General features: G+C 41.0%; 1 protein-coding gene across 11 annotated transcripts in view; it reads right to left on the reverse strand.

Annotated features, from left to right (window-relative positions):
* The window catches only part of UBP1 (upstream binding protein 1), a 330162-nt gene that overhangs the window by 120714 nt on the left and 185129 nt on the right, over positions 1 to 24319 (reverse strand). For all 11 annotated transcript variants that reach the window (XR_003942186.1, XR_003942191.1, XM_030203410.1 and 8 more), the window contains one exon: positions 19349 to 19449. Coding sequence is in view for 9 of the 11 variants with exons in the window: in XM_030203410.1 (XP_030059270.1) it covers positions 19349 to 19449 (101 nt within the window). In the remaining 2 variants the exon portion in view is untranslated. The remainder of the gene's footprint in view (positions 1 to 19348; positions 19450 to 24319) is intronic.

The raw sequence follows: 24319 nt of genomic DNA on the forward strand, positions 1-24319 counted from the left end.
AGACTTATACGGTCTGTGCCAGAGCCGGTGGTGGGAGGCGGGGCTGGTGGTTGGGAGGCAGAGATAGTGCTGGGCAGACTTATACGGTCTGTGCCAGAGCTGGTGGTGGGAGGCGGGAATGGTAGTTGGGAGGCGGGGATAGTGCTGGCCAGACTTATACGGTCTGTGCCCTGAAGAGGACAGGTACAAATAAAAAGTAGCACATATGAATTTATCTTGTTGTGCAGACTGGATGGACTATGCAGGTCTTTTTCTGCCGTCATCTACTATGTTACTATGATCTCATCAGCACTGAATCCTTTACTGCTAAATTTAGAGCATGAGTGCTGATAACCAGAAAACTAGGCTGATAATCAAATACAATATTGCAGCCTGCCTTAAATATTACTAGTTTTTCATAACTAAAATGTGTAACCATTGCTTTTCACTTTATTCTTCAACTGAAAACTGACATTGTGTTATGATGAACAAACAAGTCCCACAGCTCATAGTGCTCCATTTGCACTATACCCTTTCTCAAAACCCATCAACTTGTTTGGATTCCATTCTCTCTCTAAGTTCAAATTTTCCTTAAATACACACACAACACAATTTACATATCCTCAAAACCCCACTACTACGTTTACTACAACTTGAAACATTCTCCTTCAAGACTTTGTAATTCTATTTACTATGTAAGCCGCATTGAACCTGCTATGTGTGGGAAAGCGCGGGGTACAAATGTAATAATAATAACAACACTCCTATTCCATCCTAAGACTTTAACTTATTTAAGGTTACTGGGCTTTTCACAGCTAGTCATGGTAAATTAGGAAATGAATATACTCCCCACCTCACTTTTTTTTTTGCGTTTTGGATTTGTTTCATTACTCTTCATGTATAAGTCTTATCATCATCATAAAACATAAGGCCCACAGAAAAATTAAACACTCCTAAGTAAAAACCTTAAATGCTCTATTAGTACTACATGCCTGACTAGCTTAGGTTGTTTGAAGGACAACACTTTGCTGGAAATGAGTAAAAATAGGAAGCCATTGATACTGAAAAAGTAGTTGTCTTCAATTTTAAGAAGATTTGATTTACATTAAGGAACTGTGTTATCTCATAAAATAGTTGCTGCAGTTTTGTTACTTGTTTTGTAACACGTGTGCTCTAGTGGCATTTGTTTGTTAGTAGCTCTTATTTTAAGCTGAATAAAGTATGTGAACTTAAAGAAAAAAAACAAGGCTTAAATTCATTAGAAAATATTCTTTAATGTTTAATGGCACTTGAGGTTTACAAACACAGTAATAATACAATTACAACAAAAGAAAAGAAATACAACTACAGATAGGAAAAACACAAACAAGAAATCTAGTCATATAACTCAAAACAATTAGTTAAAATAATAGTCACAAACTGCTGTGCTTGTACTATGTTACAGGAGGAACAAAGAAAAGTCTCTTAACCTAAAACGCTAACAAAAGCCAGTTGAAAAAAAAAAAAAAAACCGCAGGAGTGAAAATTCAAGTTTAATTTCTGAGGGTAAGTTAATCCATAAATACGGTGCCAGAAAGTAAGACTGCTTTCCTAGTATACTCATGGTGCACAGCCCTAGGGGAAGGATTGAACAGATAACTGGCATCCAAAGATCGGAGGCCTCGAGCTGGGGTATAGGGGATGATCATGGAAAATAAACAAGGTTTTCCTGTATTTAGAACTTTATGGGTAAAGAGAAGGATTTTAAATTGCACAGATTAATCTCTGTTACTGCAACATAATTCAAAGTGCAGAAACAATAACAATTTACAGGAAACTTGTTCTCCAAAGGTATCAATACAAGAGAATTCAAATGCACTACTTGGCACTTTTTCAAACATCTCCAGTGTCAATTCACTAGTCTTGCCCAAGAGCATGCAAGCTATTTATACTACTGTGTCTTGAGCACAGGGATCAAAAGTTCTAGTTCTAGAAGTTTCTGCTGAATATAATATTTCTTGGTATGAGCATATGAAGCGAAGATACATACCTGTAGCAGGTATTCTCCGAGGACAGCAGACTGATTGTTCTCGCATGTGGGTCGACGTCCACAGCGGCCCAGGAATCGGAACAAAGCTTTCTAGAGAGATCCATCGCGCGAGCAGCGTGGACCACTCATGCGCGAACGACTTCCCGCCCGCTGCACGAGCGTGGTTCCTTAGTTTAATCAAAAAGCATAAAACAAAGAAAGAACAGCTCCAAAGGGGAGGAGAGCGGGTTTGTGAGAACAATCAGCCTGCTGTCCAAAGAGAATACCTGCTACAGGTATGTATCTTCGCTTTCTCCGAGGACAAGCAAGCTGCTTGTTCTCACATGTGGAGTATCCCTAGCAACCAGGCTCACTTAAAACAATGAACATTGGTTAATTGGGCCTTGCAACGGCAAGGACATAACATAGATTGACCTGAAACCATAAACAACTAACTGGGAGTGCAGCCTGGAACAGAACAAAAATGGGTCTGGGGGGTGGAGTTGGATTCTAAACACCGAACAGATTCTGCAGCACTGACTGCCCAAAACAACTGTCGCGTTAGGTATCCTGCTGAAGGCAGTAGAGAGATGTGAATGTGTGCACTGATGACCACGTTGCAGCCTTGCAAATCTCTTCAACGGAGGCTGACTAAGTGAGCCACTGACGCAGCCATGGCTCTAACATTATTTCCCAATGAAGGAGAAAGGTATCTGACGCTAGTCTGTCGTGGGTCTGAACCCTGGAACAGAACTGAGGGACTATGTGATTGATCCGAGTGGCAAAAAGATCCAGCAAGGGAGTGCCCCACGTTCAGAAAATCTTGCAGACTACGTCCCTCTTCAGAGACCACTCGTGAGGTTGCATTATCCTGCTCAATCTGTCGGCCAGACTGTTGTTTACACTTGCCAGGTAAGTGGCTTGGAGAAACATGCCGTAACGGCGTGCCCAAAGCCACATTTGAACAGCTTCCCGACACAGAGGGCAAGATCCGGTGCCCCCCTGCTTGTTTGTGTAATAAATGGCAACCTGATTGTCTGTCTGAATCAATATTTATTTATTTAATACATTTATACCCCACATTTTCCCGCTAGTTGCAGGCTCAATGTCGCTTACACAAATCTGTAGGAAGGCTACAGAACAGAAAAGTACAATTAAACAATGTAAAAGTAAGATAGTAAATATCATTTAAACAATATGTAGAAGATAATAAAGATAATTAGTGTCCATGAATCTTGTTGAACTGGGAGTTAATCAGAATTATGTTGAACCTGGTGAATAAGCCTTTTTGAACAGGACGGACTTCAATAATTTTCTGAAATTTAAGTAGTTTTGGGTAGATTTAACTGATTTGGGTAGAGCATTCCACATTTGTGTGCCTATGAATGTAAAGTTGGAGGCATAAGTGGACTTGTACTTAAGGCCACCACAATCTGGGTAGTGTAAATTTAAGTAGGATTGTGAGAGACTGGATCTATTTCTGGGTGGTAAGTCAATCAATTCAAGCATGTAGTCTGGTACTTCCCCATAAATGATCCTGTGGATTAAGGTGCAGACCTTAAAGGCAACTCGTTCTCTAATAGGAAGCCAATGCAGTTTTTCGTGAAGGGGCTTGGCAGATTCGAATTTAGATTTTCCAAAGATCAGTCTTGCTGCAGTGTTCTTCTGAGCAGTCTGAAGTTTCGAGTAGATGTTCTTTGCAGCCTGCATAGATACCGTTACAGTAGTCCATCTGGCTTAATACCATAGATTGTATCAAATTGCGGAAAACATCACGGGGAAAATAAGGTTTTATTAATTTGAGTCTCCACATTGAATAAAACATTTTTTTTGTGGTGTAATTTATTTCGGTTTCCAGTGTTAGGTGCCGATCAATTGTGCCCCTAGAAGTTTTAAACTGTCCGAAATAGGTAAAGAAAGGTTAGGAGTATTTAAACTAGTAGGGTTATATTTGTTATGCTGTGACGATAAGATAAGGCAGTGAGTGTTTTCAGTATTCAGTTTCAGGTGAAATGAGTTAGCCCATTCGTCCATTGTATTCAGACCTAGCTTAATGAGATTAGTAATTTCATCCAGGTCCTTTCTAAACGGTATGTATATTGTAACATCATCTGCGTATATAAATGGATTTAGACCTAATTTGGATAGGGCATTGGCCAATGGGGTCATCATTATGTTGAATAATGTAGGGGAAAGTGGCGAACCTTGAGGGACTCCACAAGCTGTGTTCCATGAAGAAGATACAATTGAGTTCAGTTTCACACAATAAGATCTAAATGAAAGAAAACCCTTAAACCATTTAAGTACAGTTCCACCAATCCCGAAATAATCCAGAAGATGTAATAGGATATCGTGATCAACCATGTCAAATGCGCTGGACATGTCGAATTGGAGAAGAAGTATACTCTTGCCACCAGCAATTTGTTGTTTGAACTTGGATAAAAGGGTGACCAACACCGCTTCAGTACTGTACAAGGATCGAAACCTGAAACTTGTCCAAATAATCCATAAGTTGTTTAGTTACCATGCTTTCCATTAACTTAATTACCAGTAGTATGAAGGCAACTGGACGGTAGTTTGTAATGTCACTTGAATTTTCCTTAGGGTCAAATATGATTTGGTTGGACAGCCTGTCTCTGAAAGACTTTAGAGCATTCCAGATCGCTCGCAATTCCAGGAGATTGATCTGAAGACCTTTTTCCTGAAAGGACCAGGCTCCTTGAGTGTGAAGCCCATCCACATGAGCTCCCCACCCTAGGAGGGATACATCTGTCATCAGCACTTTTTGTGGCTGAGGAATTTGGAATGGACGTCCCAAGGTCAAATTGGATCGAATCGTCCACCACTGAAGAGAATTCCAAAAGTCGGTGGATAGTTGGATTACATCCTCTAGACTCCCCATAGCTTGATACCACTGGGAAGCTAGGGTCCATTGAGCTGATCTCATGTGTAGACGTGCCATGGGAGTTACATGAACTGTGGAGGCCATGTGTCCCAGAAGTCTCAACATCTGCCGAGCCATGATCTGTTGAGATGCTCGAACCATGGACACTAGGGACAGGAGGTTGTCCACCCTTGCCTCGGGAAGATAAGCTTGAGCTGTCCTTGTGTTCAACAGAGCTCCAATGAATTCCAACTTTTGTACTGGGATAAGGTGGGACTTGGAGTAACTGATCACGAAGCCCAGTAGCTTTAGCACCTGAATACTCATTCACATGGACTGTAGAGCGCCTGCCTCCGAGGTGCTCTTCACCAGCCAATCGTCGACATAAGGGAACACATGCATTCCCAGTCTGCGTAGCAATGCTGCAACTACTGCCAGGCACTTTGTGAACACTCTGGGCGCAGACGTTAGACCAAAGGGCAGTACACAGTATGTATATAAGTTAAAGAAAAAGAAATCATGAGTTCTGGAAAAGAACAAGTTTGGCAATGGTGCAATAATGTTTAGTGATAAGATAAGAGTCATGGACATGTGAAAACAATGAACAACCCAAATGATTAACAGGGTGATGGAAAATAGAGATAGGATGGCTGTGAAAGGTGGAAAGAATGTAGCTGACATTTGCAAATTTAGCAAAAGAAGCCTTAAGGGATTATGAGAAATGACGTACAGAAACTAGGTGCAGGTAACAAAAGTAGACTATATAAGAGGTATGACTGAGAATGTAACTTAAGCAAAATGAGCTAGCTTTCCTTCTGTGTATGCTGTTATTGTAAATATATACTTTGCTTCCTGTATAATGTTCTTATACAGCCTCTGTCCAAGGGAGGACAGTTGAAAAGAATAAAAGTTTTTTATTCTTTCTTGCTGAATATTGTGAATGTGATTTATATAACCTAAGAGAATAAGGAGGTTTTAAACAAATTGGCGACCGCGGCAGGACGCTGCCAGCGGTGATATTTGCTTGCGGTGAATTGATAACTGATATTATATGATTTGACTCTCTTCCCTATGATCTCCAGAAATGGCCAGTCTGGAATGAGTAGGTGTTAGGGTGTCGTGCAACAGAATCGTGAGTATATGTTTGAAGCAAAGTTTTTGCATTATTTTGAAATATTGCTTTTCTGTTTTTATATTTGTCTGCTTCTGTGCTGTTATTTGTTTTCTATTTCTTGCTCCTATGCTTTCTGGGTAACTTTATTATGAAGCGTTTTCAGTCAAAAGATAAAGCTACTCCTTCTCCTACTGGAGAGGAGAAAAAGGAATCGGTTGATCCTTCTTATGTACTCTATATTGATAGTAGAAAGAATTGCTCGCCCTTAGTACACGTAAAAGACACGTTCCCTTTTGAAGCCCCAATCATTCACAAGACTTGCGATAAATGGGCAGGTTATGCTACAAAGGATCCGTTCCTGTTATGGCCAGTTACGGGCTCCTTTGTTAGATCACAGTTGCTATCTGTTCTAAAATATATACAGCAGCATAAAAAGGGAAAATCCTTGCAAAAACACTTGAATGTTTTGAATCTTTTTATGGTTGCAGCAGATCTGTACCATGCTGATAAAGCCAAAATTGATACTCAGATGCGCGAGAATGCGCGTATGAAAGCAGACGAGGAAGTTCAAAAACAGCCTCCTTCATACCAGAGCTCTGAAACTGCCGCAGCAGCACATTTGACATGTCCCAACTTAAACAGAGACCTGAAAGATTTGCCACGTCCTAAACCAGCTCTAGGCTACTGCTCCATTTTTGATGATCCTCCCCCTGTGGCAGAGTCATCTCCTTCTGCTATGACAAAATTATCGCCACAATTAAAAACTAAGTCTCCCTTGTACCCGTCATTGGCACAGTTACAATCCATTCCCATGGACGATTCTGATCCGGACGCTTCTTATGAGGTCCGAGGTATTTTGAATATCCAGCCCTATGATGAAACAACGAAAGGAAAAATTACTAATCCCTTTTTGACTCCATGCAAAGGAGCAGAAGGAAGAAGCATTACTCTTGCCTCCGAAACCAATGTCGATATATTCTCCTTTATTACAGCATCTACAGAAAATATATACTGGTACTAATAAGGAAAAATATGGGTACAAATGGTGGGATAATTCGTCTGCTCAGGCCACTCTGAGAAATCTCCCCCTACCATGTTCGCCCATGGGACCGTACATGACATCGGACATTCAAAACCTTGACAAATTCGTTAAACAACATTTCGCAGATTGCAGTTATTGTTTGGAAGGAATAGCATTGGCTAAGATTAGTCTGCCAATAGAGGTACAAAGTCAACTGGTGGACACGCCATTAAAATTAATTGCCCCATTAATGACTAAAATGGACCAGATGGGTGCGGCCATAGATACTTATAGGCCATACACTCCGATAGATATATCCACCATTGTTACTAAATTACCTAGTATTCAGAAAGGCAGTCGCATTTGGCTTGAGGCTGTAGACATGAACACTATGGGAACACGATTAGCTATTGGAGATTTTAAAGCATTATGTGCGGCATCAGGTATTAGTTTACCACAACTAGCTGCACAAGCTCAAACCCCTATGTTGCTTAATCCGCTAGCGGATGATGATCCTTTTGAAGGACCCGCTCGGATTCAACTACCATATGCACTAATTACTGTTTATCCTACCCCGGTAGATTTTTCCTCAATAACTTCTTTAAAATGGGACCCAAAAGAACCATTTACCTCACACTTAACTAAATGCCTATCATTGTACAAAGCACAGACAGGACAAGATGGAGATATACAGCCAGGCTGCGCTGTTTTCATGCACTTGTTTTACCATACCTTACCAAGCAATATGCGCAGTAATTTAGATGGAGTTGTGGCATTGATGACTAAGCCTTGGTCAGAAATTCGTGCTACATTATTACATTTCAGCACGGTTCATTGTAAAATTGTTGAGGGCCCCCAGAAGGATCAGCAAAAATTAGCTACTAAATTATTGACCTTGCAGATTAAAGAATTAGAACAAAAACAAGCCCCAAAGAAGGAAAAAGAGTTCCAAACTGTAGAGCATGCCCATAGTCAAGTATCCGACCAAATCTTTTGGGTATCTCCTGCCCCAGTTGTACCCCGTGGTAGAGGTATGGGGAGGGGGCAGATGAGAAGAGGTCGCCCTTATGGCCGACCTTCTCCAGACCGTCGTCAGGTCCAATGTTGGAACTGCGGATTGTTTGGTCATTTTGCCTCCGAATGTAGAAGACCACCACAGCCGCAATCTAATCAGAACTATCCGCCACCCCAGGCTTCTCAATCTTTTTCCACATGGCAACCCCCAGCCACAAATAGACAGGGTGATCAAGGAACCTACTGACTATCCCTTGATCAAAAGGATCCCACCTTTTATTTAGGTGCCGAAGAACCATATATTACGCTCTTAGTAGGACCAAAACATGTTCCTATTAAATTTCTTTTGGATACGGGTGCTACGACATCCGTACTTAGTTCAAGGCCACAGGGAGTCTCCATTTCTAGATCACAAAGCTCCACGGTAGGGTTTGATGGTATATCTCGAAAAAGTACCCTTACAGTAAGTACTGAGGTCATTTTGGGATTTACCAACACTGAACTACGAAAAGCTGAAACCCAATTTATCCTCGCCCCACATTGCCCAGTCAACTTATGTGGACGAGATTTATTACAACAATTAGGTCTTAACCTTTCATTTACTCCTCCATCTTTGATCACAATGGTCCAGACCTTAACTGACCCTCTTGACTCTTTACCTTCCACACTATGGAGCACTGAACAGGAGCCCTATGGACTAGCTAGACATGCAAAACCACACAAAATAATTTTAAGAGATCCCAAAGCTGATGGTCCACTTGTACCACCTTATCCAGTCCGACGCACATTGATTGGCCAAGCGGAAAAACACATACAGACATTACTTAAAAATCAAATTATTGAACCTTCTGTCTCGCCTTACAATACACCACTTTTCCCGGTACCCAAAAATGAAACTGATGTTCGTATAGTGCATGATCTTCGAGCGCTTAATGATCTAATTGTCCCCTCCTTTCCAGTATGTGCCAATCCTTCTACATTATTACAAAGTCAACCTATCCATGCTTTTAACTCTGTCATCGATCTATCCAATGCTTTCTTTTCTATCCCTTTACATGAGGACTCTCGTGACTTAACTTCATTTGTATTCCAAGGGCAAGCTTATCGATGGACTAGAATGCCACAAGGTTTTACTGATAGTCCAACGGTATTCTCTAAACAACTCCTGCATGATCTAAAAGATTTTGTTGACTCCCTTCCGTCAAATATTTCTCTTTTTGTTTATGTAGATGACATTTTACTTTCTGCTCCAACTCGCGATCTCTGTACTACTTATACGCTTAAATTATTCTCCCTATTGAATGATTTGGGATACAAATGTAATAGGTCTAAATGTCAGCTTGCTAGTCCTTCAGTAATGTTTTTAGAAAAACAAATTGGTAAAGAAGGATATATGTTAGAAAAGGATCTTTTGAGTAATATAAATGGTATTGCCATCCCCACAAACTTAAAAGAATTAAGGTCTGTATTAGGCTTGTTAAATTATTGTAGACATTGGATACCAAATTATTCCAATCTGGTTATGCCACTTTATACTTACCTACAACTACCGTCAGGATCCTACTCAAAGACTCCTATTACTTTGTCAGTGGAACATCAGGCTCTTCGATCTTCCATCATTGCTACAGTTTTGGCTTGTGACCCATTGGCAACGATAGATCCGGCACAGCCTGTGCACATATGGGTTAGAGAGCACAAGGAAACCTGGGCAGCTCTTATAAACCAAGAAAATGACCTCAGCTTCCCAGTATGCTTTCTTTCAGGGACTTTTTCTGCTGTTGAAAAGGGACTTCCCGCTCTTCCCAGACATTTAGTAGCTGTTTGTGCAGCTGTATTAAAATGGAGGGCTATTATGCCTCATTCTCCAATTCTGTTACACACAACCCACTCTGTACATCATATGTTGTCATCCAGCCAAGCAGCTCTAACTTCTACACGATATGGAAAATAACAGGCTATTCTACTGGGTCAAGATATTATTACGCGCCCCTTGACACAGCAGCTCTCTGCACAACTGTCGTTACTATTTCCTCCATCTCTTATACTGTCTGCTGATAGTAGTATGAAACCACCATGGCTGACGTTACAGTTTACTCCCCTAGTAGAGGGACTCATTTGGTTCACGGATGGAGCATGCCAGAATGGCATGGCGGCTTTGGCTGCTGTACAAGTGGACACATCACTAAACATAATTAATAAATATCAATATTTTTGCCCAGAGGGAAATAACGCCCAGCATGCTGAATTACTAGCTGTTATATCTGAAATACAAAACACATCATCTGATTCTTCATGTACAATTTATTCTGACAGTTCATATGTCATTAGTTCCCTCCAATACCACCTGCTTAAATGGCAGCGTAGAGGGTTTATTACGGCAAATGGTAAAACCTTAACTCATTTAAAATATTGGGAATTGCTTTTTGATTTATTACAAGAAAGAGAGGGAAAAGGGGTAAAAACAGCTTTTGTGTGGGTACAAGCACATACGGGTAATAACACTTTTGAGGCAACAGGCAATGACTTAGCTGATCATGCTGCTATTCAAGTTTTAGACAGCGCTGTAAACCAAAAACAAATGGTAATCACATGGGCAACGAAAATTGCAGTGGACTCACAGACAGTAACGCTAGCCCCGACGGCTACAGAACAAAAACAATGGGAAAATTTAGGGTGCACTAAGGTCCGGGACGTGTGGATACATCCATCAGGTAAACCTTGTATGTCCACAGCAGAAGCTATTACTAAACTGACTGTGCTGCATGCTGAAAATCACGAATCTGCTACAAGTCTGACTGATTCTTTGTCTTGTATATTTTGGCATCCAACTTTTAACAATTTAGCAGAAGCTATTGTAAGAACATGTCCATCTTGTGCAATGACCATTCCTCGTAGGGGTCCAGTAATTCCTACTGGTAGTTTACCCACACCAACTGGTCCTGGTATAGAATGGCATATAGACTTTACAGATATGATATTTCCGGTACAAGATAAAAGATATATACTGTTATGGGTGGATGCTTTCTCACGATGGGTAGAAGCTTTTCCCTGTACTAAAGAGACAGCACATGTGGTTATCCAGAGTTTGGTACGCAATATCTTGCCTGCTCATGGTTGTCCTCATAAAACAGTATCGGATAATGGCTCTCATTTTAATAACATCTTAATGTCTGAATTACAGACAATTTTGAACATTACTCACCGTAAGGTATCTGTGTATAGCCCAACCTCTAATGGATTGGCTGAACGTTACAATGGTATTCTGAAAACAAAATTAAGAACCTTGCTTTATTCTCTCAGAGAATCGGCACCTGATCATAAATATAATTGGCATGATTTACTACCTTTGGCATTGATGTCAATGCGAAATAGTCCTTTGACAAAATTAAAAATTTTGCCATTCCAATTGCAAACAGGTAGACAAATGCGAACTCCTGTTGTAACGCCATTGCATACGCCGCAAATGTATTGGAAACAATTACAGCCTGTGATGGAGTTGGTTCAATCATTGTCTAGGGTAGCCCAAAGTGAACCACAATACTACAGAAATGATAACTTGTCTGCTTCTTTTTCTATAGGTCAACAGGTGCTAAGGAAAAATTTCACACAAGACCTGGAAAGATCCAGTGTATGTAGGTCCGTTTGCTATTACTGACTTAACTCCAACAGCTGCAAAATTATCTGACCACACAACTTGGATTCACCTATCAGATTTAAGACCAGCACCCACTGCACTAATGCAATGAGGGTCGTTGGGTGTTTACTTGTGTGCTTGACTGTTACCTATCAACTACCCGTTATGAATACTTACATTCAACGCCTGCGAGAAGCCGTGAAAACATTGAATCTGACGGACTGTATTGTATGTACCCCTGTGATGTCATCATTTTCTTCAATCCCTGCACGTATGCATGGACATACTATGATACAACTCAGTGGTCATCACAATTGTTTTGCAAACAACTCTTGTGTTCGGGATAATGGACAATCTTATTGGAGAAATGAAACATCTAACAACATTCCCCTCTTGTCTGATACATATCCGTTATTTTCCTTTTGGTGCCTGCAAAACTCATCAGTATCAGTAATGCATTGGCACAAATATTTTATTCTCTGCAACTATACGTATGATGTACATACAAAGAATTGGACTGTGCTGCATCATACGATATTTATCAACGCCACCGCCACTAAAAATGCATGCGGTAATAGGATTTACTGTAATAAAGCACAGACAACTTTTTATGTGACAAGCCAGAATTGTACGATGAACAACTTAAAATTTGTCTTTGATTTGTGTAAATTTAATGCAACCTCATCGGTAGCCCATTCACAACCACCACAACATTGTTCCTCAATGCCTAGTACTAATGATTCTGTATTTCCTTTTTCAGTCACATATTGTCCATATTCCAATTTAAGTTCTTTAGATAATTTACGTATTGGTGATTATTTGTTATGTGATGGTATGTTATATACATCTCTCCCCTCAACGTATTCTTTCTGTACGCTGGTACAACTGAATCTTTTTGATATCATTATTCCTTTAAATGCATCTCACGATAGCCACAATAGACGAAGAAAGAGAGATACTGAAAGCACATCTTTTAGCAGTATTAATAGTGATGATCAGGCTTTACAACTAGCCCTGGACTATATTAACAGTACATATCCCTTGACTAAGAAAAAATTAGATGCTTTATCTGCAACATCTTGGATACCTTTTGCAGAACCAGCTACCACTGCTGAATTAGGAATGTCAATTAGACGATTACAATCATTATTACATGTTGTTACCCATGAATTGGACAGTGCTTTAACCGCCCTACAAAATCAGATTGATGATACAGCACGTTATGCGATGCATACTAGGATGGCAGTAGACTATATGTTAGCCCAATCAGGAGGTGTTTGTGAACTTATTAACGATACCTCATGTTGTACTGTTATCAGAAATCAATCTATTATTGTTAAAAATGCAATGCAGCGCATTCTTTCTTTAGCACAGCTGAAAGTAAGTGATTATGAAGGAATATTAGATATGTCTTGGTGGGATTCAATCAAAAATTGGTTTTCAGGATTGGGACCATGGTTGAGAGGTATTGTAACTGGATGTATTGTTTTCATATGTGTTGCTGGATTATTGCTGTGCTGTCTGCCATGCTTAATGAGTTGTTGTCGACGAGTTTGTCAGAGTACAATGAAGATGACCATGGTAAATCAAGTCAATACTATCATTTCTCCTGACACTCTGGTTGACTCAACAGGACCCAATTGTCCTGGACTACTAATGTCAAATAATGAAACCTCACTCACTGATTCTATGATTTGACAGAAAATGTTTGCTATTGCCATGACGGCCTGAGGGATACCCTGTTACTCAGGATTGTGCCCAGTCTAACAGTGATACAAACTATAATCATATAATCTGTTGTGAACCTTATGAATAAGGTTCAAGGGAGGATTTGTATATAAGTTAAAGAAAAAGAAATCATGAGTTCTGGAAAAGAACAAGTTTGGCAATGGTGCAATAATGTCTGGTGATAAGATAAGAGTCATGGACATGTGAAAACAATGAACAACCCAAATGATTAACAGGGTGATGGAAAATAGAGATAGGATGGCTGTGAAAGGTGGAAAGAATGTAGCTGACATTTGCAAATTTAGCAAAAGAAGCCTTAAGGGATTATGAGAAATGACGTACAGAAACTAGGTGCAGGTAGCAAAAGTAGAGTATATAAGAGGTATGACTGAGAATGTAACTTAAGCAAAATGAGCTAGCTTTTTCCTTCTGTGTATGCTGTTATTGTAAATATATACTTTGCTTCCTGTATAATGTTCTTATACAGCCTCTGTCCAAGGGAGGACAGTTGAAAAGAATAAAAGTTTTTTATTCTTTCTTGCTGAATATTGTGAATGTGATTTGTATAACCTAAGAGAATAAGGAGGTTTTAAACAAGTACTGAAAGTGCTGTGTTCCTAGCCAAAATCAAAGATACCTCCTGTGAGCTGGAAGTATTGAGATGTGTGTGTAAGCATCCTTTAAGTCTAGAGAGCATACTACTACTACTAAACATTTCTAGAGCGCTACTAGGGTTACGCAGCACTGTACAGTTTAACAAAAAAGGACAGTCCCTGCTCAGCCAATCGTTCTCTTGAATCATGGGAACAAGGGTGCCTAGGGAAACCATCTTGAATTTTTCTCGGACTAGAAATTTGTTCAGGGCCCTTAGGTCTAGGATGGGACGCATCCCCCCTGTTTACTTTTGCACAAGAAAGTACCTGGAATAGAATCCCAGCCCCTCTTCCCCTGGTGGAACGTGTTCGACCGCAGTGGCCTTTAGAAGGGCGGAGAGTTCCTCTGCAAGTATCTGCTTCGGCTGGGAACTGTAAGAATGAGCTCCCGGTGGGCAATTTGGAGGTTTGGATTCCAGATTGAGCGTGTATCCTAACCGGACGGAGGTTATGAGAGGCCACCTTTGGTGAAAAAACGTCAACCTCCCCACTACCAGCAAGTCATCTGATACGGACACTTTTACTGAAGCTATGCTGAACTGGAGCCAGTGAAAAAGCCCGTCCCTTGCTTTTGCTGAGGAGCAGAGTGGGCCTTAGATGCACGCTGTTGACGAGAACGGGCGCGCTGGGGCTGAGCCTGGGCAGGCTGTCGAGAAGCAGAAGTGTATCTACGCCTGGGATAGGAATAGGGAGCACACCTCTTCCCTCCAAAATACCTCCTAGATGAGGAGGCTGTAGCAGAAGGCACCCGGTGGGAGACAGAATCCATAGCATCATTATGCTTCTTGATCTGATCAACAAGATCCTCTACTTTTTAACCAAAAATATTATCCCCCCCAGCAAGGAACATCAGCCATTCACTGCTGGACAGAATGATCTAGGTCAGAGACACGCAGCCATTAGAGTCTGCGCATCACTATACCCTGAGCAGCGATCCTGGATGCCACATCAAAAGTGTCGAATGTACCCCTGGCCAGGAACGAGTCCCGCAAGTGCACGCTTGTGAAGAGCTGATAAAATTGGATCTTGGTGGTAAGCATAGCGGCCTGGTACGTCTTCCTCCCAAAAGAGTCAAGAGTCCTAGCTTCTCTGCCTGGGGGCACCGAAGCATAGTCTCTAGTACACCTAGCTCTCTTGAAAGCGGAATCCACCACCATAGAATTGTGGGGTAATTGGGACCTCATCAATCCAGGTTCACTGTGGATCCAATATTGGGATTCAGCTTTCTTGGGGACCACAGGGCCAGACAGAGGGGCAGACCAGTTTTGCATAAGGACTTCCTTCAGTACCTTATGCAGAGAGACTATCACTGCCTCTTTAGGTGGAGAAGAATAATCCAGAACCTCGAGCATCTCAGTCCTGGGCTCATCCTCAACCTCCACAGGGAAAGGAATAGCCGTAGCCATTTCCCAGACAAAAGAGGAAAAAGACAGACTCTCAGATGGAGATAGTCTTCTTTCAAGCTGAGGGGAAGGGTCAGAAGGAATCCCAAAAGATTCAGATGTACCTGGGATCTTCCTCTGACCCCCACGAGCACTCCTGTTCAGTATCGGATACAACCTGTGTCAAGGTACTCCGACACTGGACCTGCCTCGACGCCGAAGAACGATGTCCTCTGTGGCGATGTCAAGAAGTCGACGCCCAATCCGACTGTGGCGAAGCTCCCTCCACCGACGTCGGAGGGGAGTCAACCTGGGTGGCAGCCAACACCGATGCTAAAGGCGGCACCGCAGTCTGAGACCTCACCACAGGAGAAGGGCCAGACACCACTGCAGCAGATGGTACAGTAGGTGCAAGCACCCCCAATACCTGAAGCTGACTGTTGCAGTAATCCCTCCAGAAGCTCTGGAAACAAGGCCGGGATTCGCTCATTGAGAGCCGCCATCGGAGAAGACTGCGGGGCCAGTGGAACAGGCGGTGTCAGAATCCGTGGAGGCTGGGGAGCAGGTACCGGGCTGCTAGGAGACCGCCGCATCGGCACCTCCTGTATTGAGGGGGAGCGCTCCTCTCGGCGCCGACGCTTCTCGGGTGCCGATTCTCTCGACGCCCCGGAGCTCCTGGTACCGTGTGTCGAAGAAGAACGATGACGGTGCTTCTTCACCTTCACCCGTCATCGAGACTCCTCGGTACCAAGGACGTGGGATCCTCACGTCTTCCTTGGGCCGGGTCCAACGAAGGTGGGTCCCGGGGTGGGGGGGGGGGCGGCGGCCTGCATCACAGGAGGCCTCAAGGCAGGTGGAGACCCACTCAACGCCTCACTGCTCCCAGCAGCCATAACCTTAGCTCCCGTCGATGCTCCTCTCAATGTCGACGACGCCAACCTTGGTACCGATGTCGAGGGGCCGGACCAGGCCCCAAAAAGCTTCTCTCGCTGGACCTCTCGAGACGCTTGAGTCCGTTTCTTCATACGAAGACAGACTACAAGCGGCTGGGCTATGGTCGGGCCCAAGGCACTGAATACACCAGGTATGTATGTATGTATGTGTGTGTGTATATATATATATATATACTGTATATATACACACACACACACACACACACACACACAGGTGTGGTATTATATATATTTATATATATATATATATATATATATATATATTTTATTTTATTTTTTTTTATATATATATATATATATATATATATAAACGAAAGTAAAAGAATAAAACAAGGCGAAAGCCAAAGTCAAAAATGAAGTTCTTCTTGGGCCTGAGAGAGGAGACAATAGAAAACTGAACCACACCTCACCGCGGAGAAAAAATAACTAAGGAATCATGCTCGCGCGGCGGGCGGGAAGTCACGCGACAGATCTCTCTAGAAAACTGTTTTATTTTGCTTGCAAAATCTTCCTATTCCTGGGCCGCCACGGACATCGACCCACAAATGAAAAAAAGCAGCCTGCTTGTCCTCAGAGAAACATAAGAACATAAGAGTAGCCATACTGGGTCAGACCAATGGTCTACTGTGCTGCATTTTGTTCGTAGTACTCTCGGAAATGCAAGAAATCAGACAAGTTAGAAAAACGAGGAATCTATTACTCACCACTACAGGAAATAGCTTTGGCTGTGAGCATCAGCAAGTTTACAGAGTATAATAAAAAGCTGTTGCATAAAGTTCACAAAGCAAAGAGAAAGAAGACAGGGTAAAAAAAAGAATAAAAGATCTTAGCTGCAAAGAATTGTTCCTCACTTAAAGTCGCGGGGAAAAATATATTTCCTGGGGAATAAACTCTAGGCAAGGAAGTTAACTCTAACCTGCCAAACAGGAATATTCCAACCTATGCTGTATGCACTGTACCTTTATACTGCTCTGCCACCCTATGACTTGTCCCCTATCCCAAACCAATCAGAAACCCTGCACATACACAGGACATAAGCCAGTGATAGGGTCATTGAAACATCTTTACTCTAAGTTATTTCTGTAACCAGCAGTTGGTGTTGTCCTAGCAACGGGGGCTTTACCGGGGTTTGTTAGGCATTCCAGTATGCAGATGTCAGCACAACCTAATAGTATCAAGCCGGAAAGGAAAGCTGAGGCTCAAACACAATATACCTGAACATTCTAGAACACCATCTACCCAGTATACTGTTTCCAAACAGTGGCCAAACCAAATCACAAGTACCTGGCAGAAGCCCAAATTGTGGCACCATTCCATACTACAAATCCCAGGGCAAGCAGCTGCTTCCCATGTCTGTCTCAATAGTAGACTATGGGCTTTTCCTCCAGGAATTTGTCCAAACCTTTTTTAAACCCAGATACACTAACCCTTATTACCATATCCTCTGGAAAAGAGTTCCAGAGCTTAACTATTCATTGAGTAAAAAAATATTTATTTCCATGTAACTTCGAGTGTCCCCTAGTTTTTGTATTTTTGGAACAAGTAAAAAAAAAAAAATCAATTTACTTCTACTCATTCTACATCACTCAGGATTTTGTAGACATCACATATCTCTCCCCTCATCTGTCTCTTTTCCAAGCTGAAGAGCCCTAAACCTCTTTAGCCTTTCCTCACATGAACTGAATACTTACCATCTTTATTTAAAAAAAAAAAAAAACCACAGTAAAAAAAAGACAAGCTTAACAGACCTTTCATAACCTTGAATATTTAAGGGATGCTTAGCAGGAACACCTTCTGAGAACAGCTAAACATTCAAAAGTAAACACCACAGAATTAAGACAGGAACAAGATCTTCTGCATTTTGGGTAATTTTATAAACCATTTAACTTTTCAGGCACAGAAAGAGGAGCCTAAAAAATTACACAGGATATACAACACAGAAAGCATACCTGAACCCTTTTACCCAAAGCAAGAATGCTATTCTGGTATGGAGTTTGAGCAGAATTCTGTATGTTATAAAACATGGGCAGATGCACGCAAAATAAACCTAAAGGCAGGTATCTGTGTAAGATCCCTTTATAAAAATAGATGCAATTTGCTTATATTTCTGCTACATAAGGCAGGCGCTCTGCTATTTAAAATTAAATTATGCTGTCAAATGATTTACATCGGGGTGGTCCATTAGCATCCCATAAGTAGTTCCCTGAATCTAAACTGCATCTCTTTGAACACCATTAGTTGCAACAGAGTAAATGGACTGTTTTCTTCAAGGTGCAAGGAGGACCTGGTGGGAGAGCAGAAGCCATGCTGCTGTTACTCTTCCCCATCAGTATCAACACCACTAGCAAACGTAAAACGTATGGGGAGGAGACAATCTTCCAATCTTATGCAGAATGATGAAATACTTGAAATAAAACCCATGACTGCTTTTCTGTATTGAAATAGCCTCTACCACATCGATTTGTAACAGAAGAATTTCTTGAAGTGTGTAAGAGAGAGTGTCCAGCTTGAATCTGACATCTGGATGCATGGAGCCCTGTAACTTTACAGGACTCCCTGGCCCTGCATGCTCAGTTATCAGATGAAACATACTTATAAAAACTGTTGCTCTCCTGCAAGTTAAAGGAGTGGTAATGAAAATCATGATTATAGTTTGGTATGCCTCGAGGCTATAGCAAACTAAAAGGGTGCTGCAAAATACAAAAGGTTGAAATCTAAAATATAAAAGCATTCACTATTCGATACTGGAAGAGTAGATTCAGGCACAAGTAAACAGATTTTCAGAGACAAAGTGGTGGAATATGGAGCAGCCTCCCAATATATAAGGTAGAGAAAGAGCACTGGAATATAAGAAAACATAGTATGAATTAAGAAAAGTTAGTTGCAGAGAAGTGTAATGCAGGAGATTAAACAGCATCTGAAGTATTCAGCAGGAAATGCGTTAAAAACCATAAGTAATCACTGAAAAAGCATCTTACCTATCTGGAGTGGTATAGGTACTATGCTGTGGAACGGAATTAAACTGAGGTGTGGTGGCAGGACTATTATTTACATATGCTGTGTCAGGCCATGGTGAGCACTGAAGACAGAAATAAAACACATATTAATATATCAAAAGGTTTCCATGCTATAAAGGGTGAAATCTTACACCTGAAAGGTGTATAACAGATATGCATTTAGTTTCTATCACATTCCATACAATCTGGAAATTTCACCTGAGCAGAGCAATCTTGGGTATACTTTAAACTTCTAAGCAGCTGTTCTCAAATGTGAGAACTTTACACTAACTTGTCTCCAACCCAAAAAAGAAAAAGAAAGAATATGGCAGCACATAGCAGATCTGACAACGGAATCAGCATTTCCTTAACGTACCCTACAATGTCAATTAAAATGTTCTATTATGTATTGTGTTGACACTGTAAGTAGTATACTATGCCATACTTTGTACTGTTACTTGAATATTTTAATAACTGTCTATTGCTCACTTTTGTTTTATTCTTACTGTACACCGCCTGAGTGAATTCCTTCAAAAATGCGGTAAATCATAATAAATACAATATTTATGGGGAAAACAGTCATGCTGCAGAGAGAACCTCTCTCTGTGGCTAAGGCCAATGAAACAACTCAAAATGTGGTGGGTTTCTTGTGTGTGTGGGGTGGGGGGGGGGGTTAAGTGTGTGTGGGGGGGGTTGTGTGTGTGGGGGTTTTAAGCGGGTAGTTGGTCCGGGTGCATTGATTTTGCCTTGAAATAAAACTGACCTGCACTAATTCAATTTATCCCACCACCCCCCTAAGCCTTTTAGCATCACTAAGATTCCACCACACAGCCCAAACATTTTCAAATAGACTCTCCTGGGATCAGAGTAAAGAAAGCAGGGGAAAGTGTTAAACTGAAGAGTAGCAAATCTCCTGGACCAGATAGTACTCATCCCAGAGTACTGATAGAACTGAAAAATGAACTTGCGGAACTCTTCTTAGCAATATGTAATTTATCTTTAAAATCAAGCGTGGTATCGAAAGATTTGAGGGTGGCCAATGCAACGCTGATTTTTTAAAAAGGTTCCAGAGGAGATCCGGGAAATTATAGACCGGTGAGCCTGACATCGGTGCCAGACAAAACGGTTGAGAACAAAATTACAGAGTATATTCAAAAGCATGGATTAATGAGACAAAGCCAGCATGGATTTAGTGAAGGGAAATCTTGCCTCACCAATCTATTACACTTCTTTGAAGGGGTGAACAAACATGTGGATAAAGGTGAGCCGATGATATTGTGTATCTGGATTTTCAAAAGGCGTTTGACAAAGTACCTCATAAAAGACTCCAGAGGAAATTGAAGAGTCATGGGATAGAAGTAGTGTCCTATTGTGGATGAAAAACTGGTTAAAAGATAGAAAACAGTGAGTAAGGTTAAATGGTCAGTATTCTCAATGGAGAAGGGTAGTTAAGGGGGGGGGGGGTCTGTGCTGGGACCGCTGCTTTTTAACATATTTATAAATCATCTAGAGATGGGAGTAACTAGTGAGGTAATAAAATTTACTGACCGAAAGTTATTCAAAGTTATTAAATCGCAATAGGATTGTGAAAAATTACAAGAGGACCTTACGAGACTGGGTATCTAAATGGCAGATGACGTTTAATGAGAGCAAGTGCAAAATGATGTATGTGGGAAAGAGGAATCCGAATTATATCTATGTAAAGCAAGGGTCCACATCAGGAGTCACTGACCAAGAAAGGGATCTAGATGTAGTCATTGATGATATGTTGAAACCTTCTGCTCAGTGTGTTGCGGCGGCTAAGAAAGCAAATAGAATGTTAGGTATTATTAGGAAAAGAATGGAAAACAAAAATAAGGACGTTATAATACCTTTGTATCACTCCATTGTGCGACCGCACCTCGAATATTGTGTGCAATTCTGGTCATCATATCTCAAAAAAAGATATAGTGAAATTAGAAAAGGTGCAGAGAAGGGCAATGAAAATGATAAAGGAGATGGGACGACTTCCCTTTGAGGAAAGGCTAAAGCAGCCAGGGCTCTTCAGCTTGGAGATGACGGGAGATATGATAGAGGTCTATAAAATAATGAGTGGAGTGGAATGGGTAGATGTGAAGCAACTGTTTACTCTTTCCAAAAATACTAGGACATGGGGGCATGCAATGAAGCTACAAAATAGTAAATTTAAAACTAATCAGAGAAAATTTTTCTTCACTCAACATGTAATTAAACTCTGGAATTCGTTGCCAGAGAATGTGGTAAAGGCGGTTAGCTTAGCAGGGTTCCAAAAAAAGGCTTGGACAGCTTCCTAAAGGAAAAGTCCATAGATCATTATTAAAATGGACGTGGGGAAAATCCACTGCTTATTCCTGGGATAAGCAGCATAAAATGTTTTGTACTTTTTTGGGATTAGCCACTGTTGGAAACAGGATGCTGGGATTGAAGGACCTTTGGTCTGTCCCAGTATGGCAAAACTTATGAAACATGTTTTTCTTATTTCTTGTACAGCTGAAAAGAAGTCAGTGTTAAGATGAGAGCAGTGGCATTTTGCGCTAATAAACAAAATAAATATAATTTTTGGTCAAGCTGTACATTTCCCATGCCCCCTCAATATTAAATCTGCCTACTGCTCGCTGCAATCAGATCTCTCTCACTGCAGGTAATACAAATTTTCAACTTAAGGGAGAAAACAGCCAACTCCACAACTGAGATACCATGCAAATGCAGTAAGTGGAGAAAGGATAAAAAAAGACAAACTAGAGTTGCTGTGTAAAACCTAATTCAAAAGGAACCAAATCTAGTAAATGGCCTCTAGAGCCCTATTTAAAATGTACAGAGAAAGGTAGGGCAAAATGTGTAGCACGCATATAATTCAGAAATGGCATCTTTGCCCAAACTTTTACTTCCTGCAACTTGTACACAAGTACTGCCATCCTGGGATAGACCAAAGGTCCATCAAGCCCAGCATCCTGTTTCCAACAGTGGCCAATCCAGGTTACAAGTACCTGGCAAGATCCCAAAACAGTATAATACATTCTATACTGGTTATCCTAGAAATAAGCAGTGGATTTTCCCCAAGTCTGTTTTATTTTATTATTTATTTACTGCATTTGTATCCCACATTTTCCCACCTATTTGCAGGCTCAATGTGGCTTACATAGTCTTGTTAACATTGTCTCCAGGATATCAGATACAGTTAGTACTGTGCAGAGATTAAGTAAGGGAAGAGAGAAGAAGGAAGGGAGTGATTAGGGTAGTTATAGAAGGTGGGCTTTCATAACTGAGTGGGGTGGTGAGGTGGATTAGTGAGGTTATCAGTTCTCATTGTAGGCTTTGTTGAAGAAATATGGCTTGTGGTCTTTTCTTTTAGGAAGCAATCCAAACCTTTTTTAAATCCCGTTAGCTGCTTTTACTACATTCTCTGGCAATGAATTCCAGTTTAATTACATGTTGAATGAAGAAACATTTTCTAAGATTTGTTTTAAAATTTACTACTTTGTAGCTTCATTGCGTGTTCCCGAGTCCTAGTATTTTTGGAAAGATTAAACAAGCAATTCATGACTACCTGTTCCACCCCATTCATTACTTTATAGACCTCTATCATATCTCCCCTCAGCCATCTTTTCTCCAAGATGAAGAGCCCTAGCTGTTTTAGCCTTTCCTCATATTGAAGTAATCCCATCCCTTTTATCATTATTTTTGCTCTTCTCTGTACCTTTTCTAATTCTTTTTTGAGATGCGGCGACCAGAATTGCACACAATATTCGAGGTGTGGTTGCACCATGGAGCGATACAAAGGCATTATAATGTCCTCATTTTTGTTTTCCATTCCTTTCCTAATACCTAACATTCTATTTGCTTTCTTAGCCGCCACCGCACACAGAGCAAAGGGTTTCAACGTATCAATGATGACGCCTAGATCCCTTTCCTGGTCGGTGACTTCTAATGTGGAACCTTGCATTACGTAGCTGTAGTTTGGGTTCCTCTTTTCCACATGCATCACTTTGCACTTGCTCACATTAAACGTCATCTGCCATTTGGATGACCAGTCACCCAATCTCGTAAGGTTCTCTTAATTTTTCACAATCCTTTTGCGATTTAATAACTTTGAATAACTTTCGGTCAGCAAATTTAATTACCTCACTAGTTACTCCCATCTCTAGATCATTTATAAATATGTTAAAAAGCAGCAGTCCCAGCAAACATCCCTGGGGAACCCACTATCTATGCAAGACCAAACAGTAGAACATAAGCAGTAACACTGGAGCAAAAAAGTAACCTAATACAAAATTAAAGTTCCAGTAACAATTTGCGTGCTCATTGAAAAATGAAGAAAAAGCCCTCAGAAACCGTGGGTAAAATACCCAGGGTTTAGTGTGCGGTTATATGAACTCTTATAACACACACCACGATTCGATCATTGGGCTGAAAAAACTTCATTCTAAAGTAAGCTTGCAGTTTTGTAGCTTTTTTATACTTTCATTGTTATTATTGTTTTTTATTTTTTTTATTTTCTAATGCATTCTTTTTCTTTTCCACGTTGGAGTAATCAATTCAAATGTCTAATCACCAATATATAGCAGCAGAGCATAAAATATTGCGCTACTTAGCTTTAGAATCGGGCACTCTTCATTATCCGTTCTACGGGAACCCGTTTCGCCTAGAAACGTGGCTTCTTCAGGAACGGAGTGCTTTAGAAGTGTTTAGGGAAGCACAAAACGATTCAAAAATATGGCGCCTCCACTATCTACCCTTCTCCACTGAGAATACTGCCCATTTAACCCTACTCTCTGTTTCCTATCTTTTAAATCCACAATAGAACACTTTCCCATCCCATGACTCTCCAATTTCCTCTGGAATCTTTAATGAGGTACTTTGTCAAATGCCTTTTGAAAATGCAGATACAAAATATCAACCGGCTCACCTTTATCCACATGCTTGTTCACCCCTTCA

The sequence above is a fragment of the Microcaecilia unicolor genome, chromosome 1 (assembly GCF_901765095.1).
Source record: "Microcaecilia unicolor chromosome 1, aMicUni1.1, whole genome shotgun sequence".
Taxonomy (NCBI): Eukaryota; Metazoa; Chordata; class Amphibia; order Gymnophiona; family Siphonopidae; genus Microcaecilia; species Microcaecilia unicolor.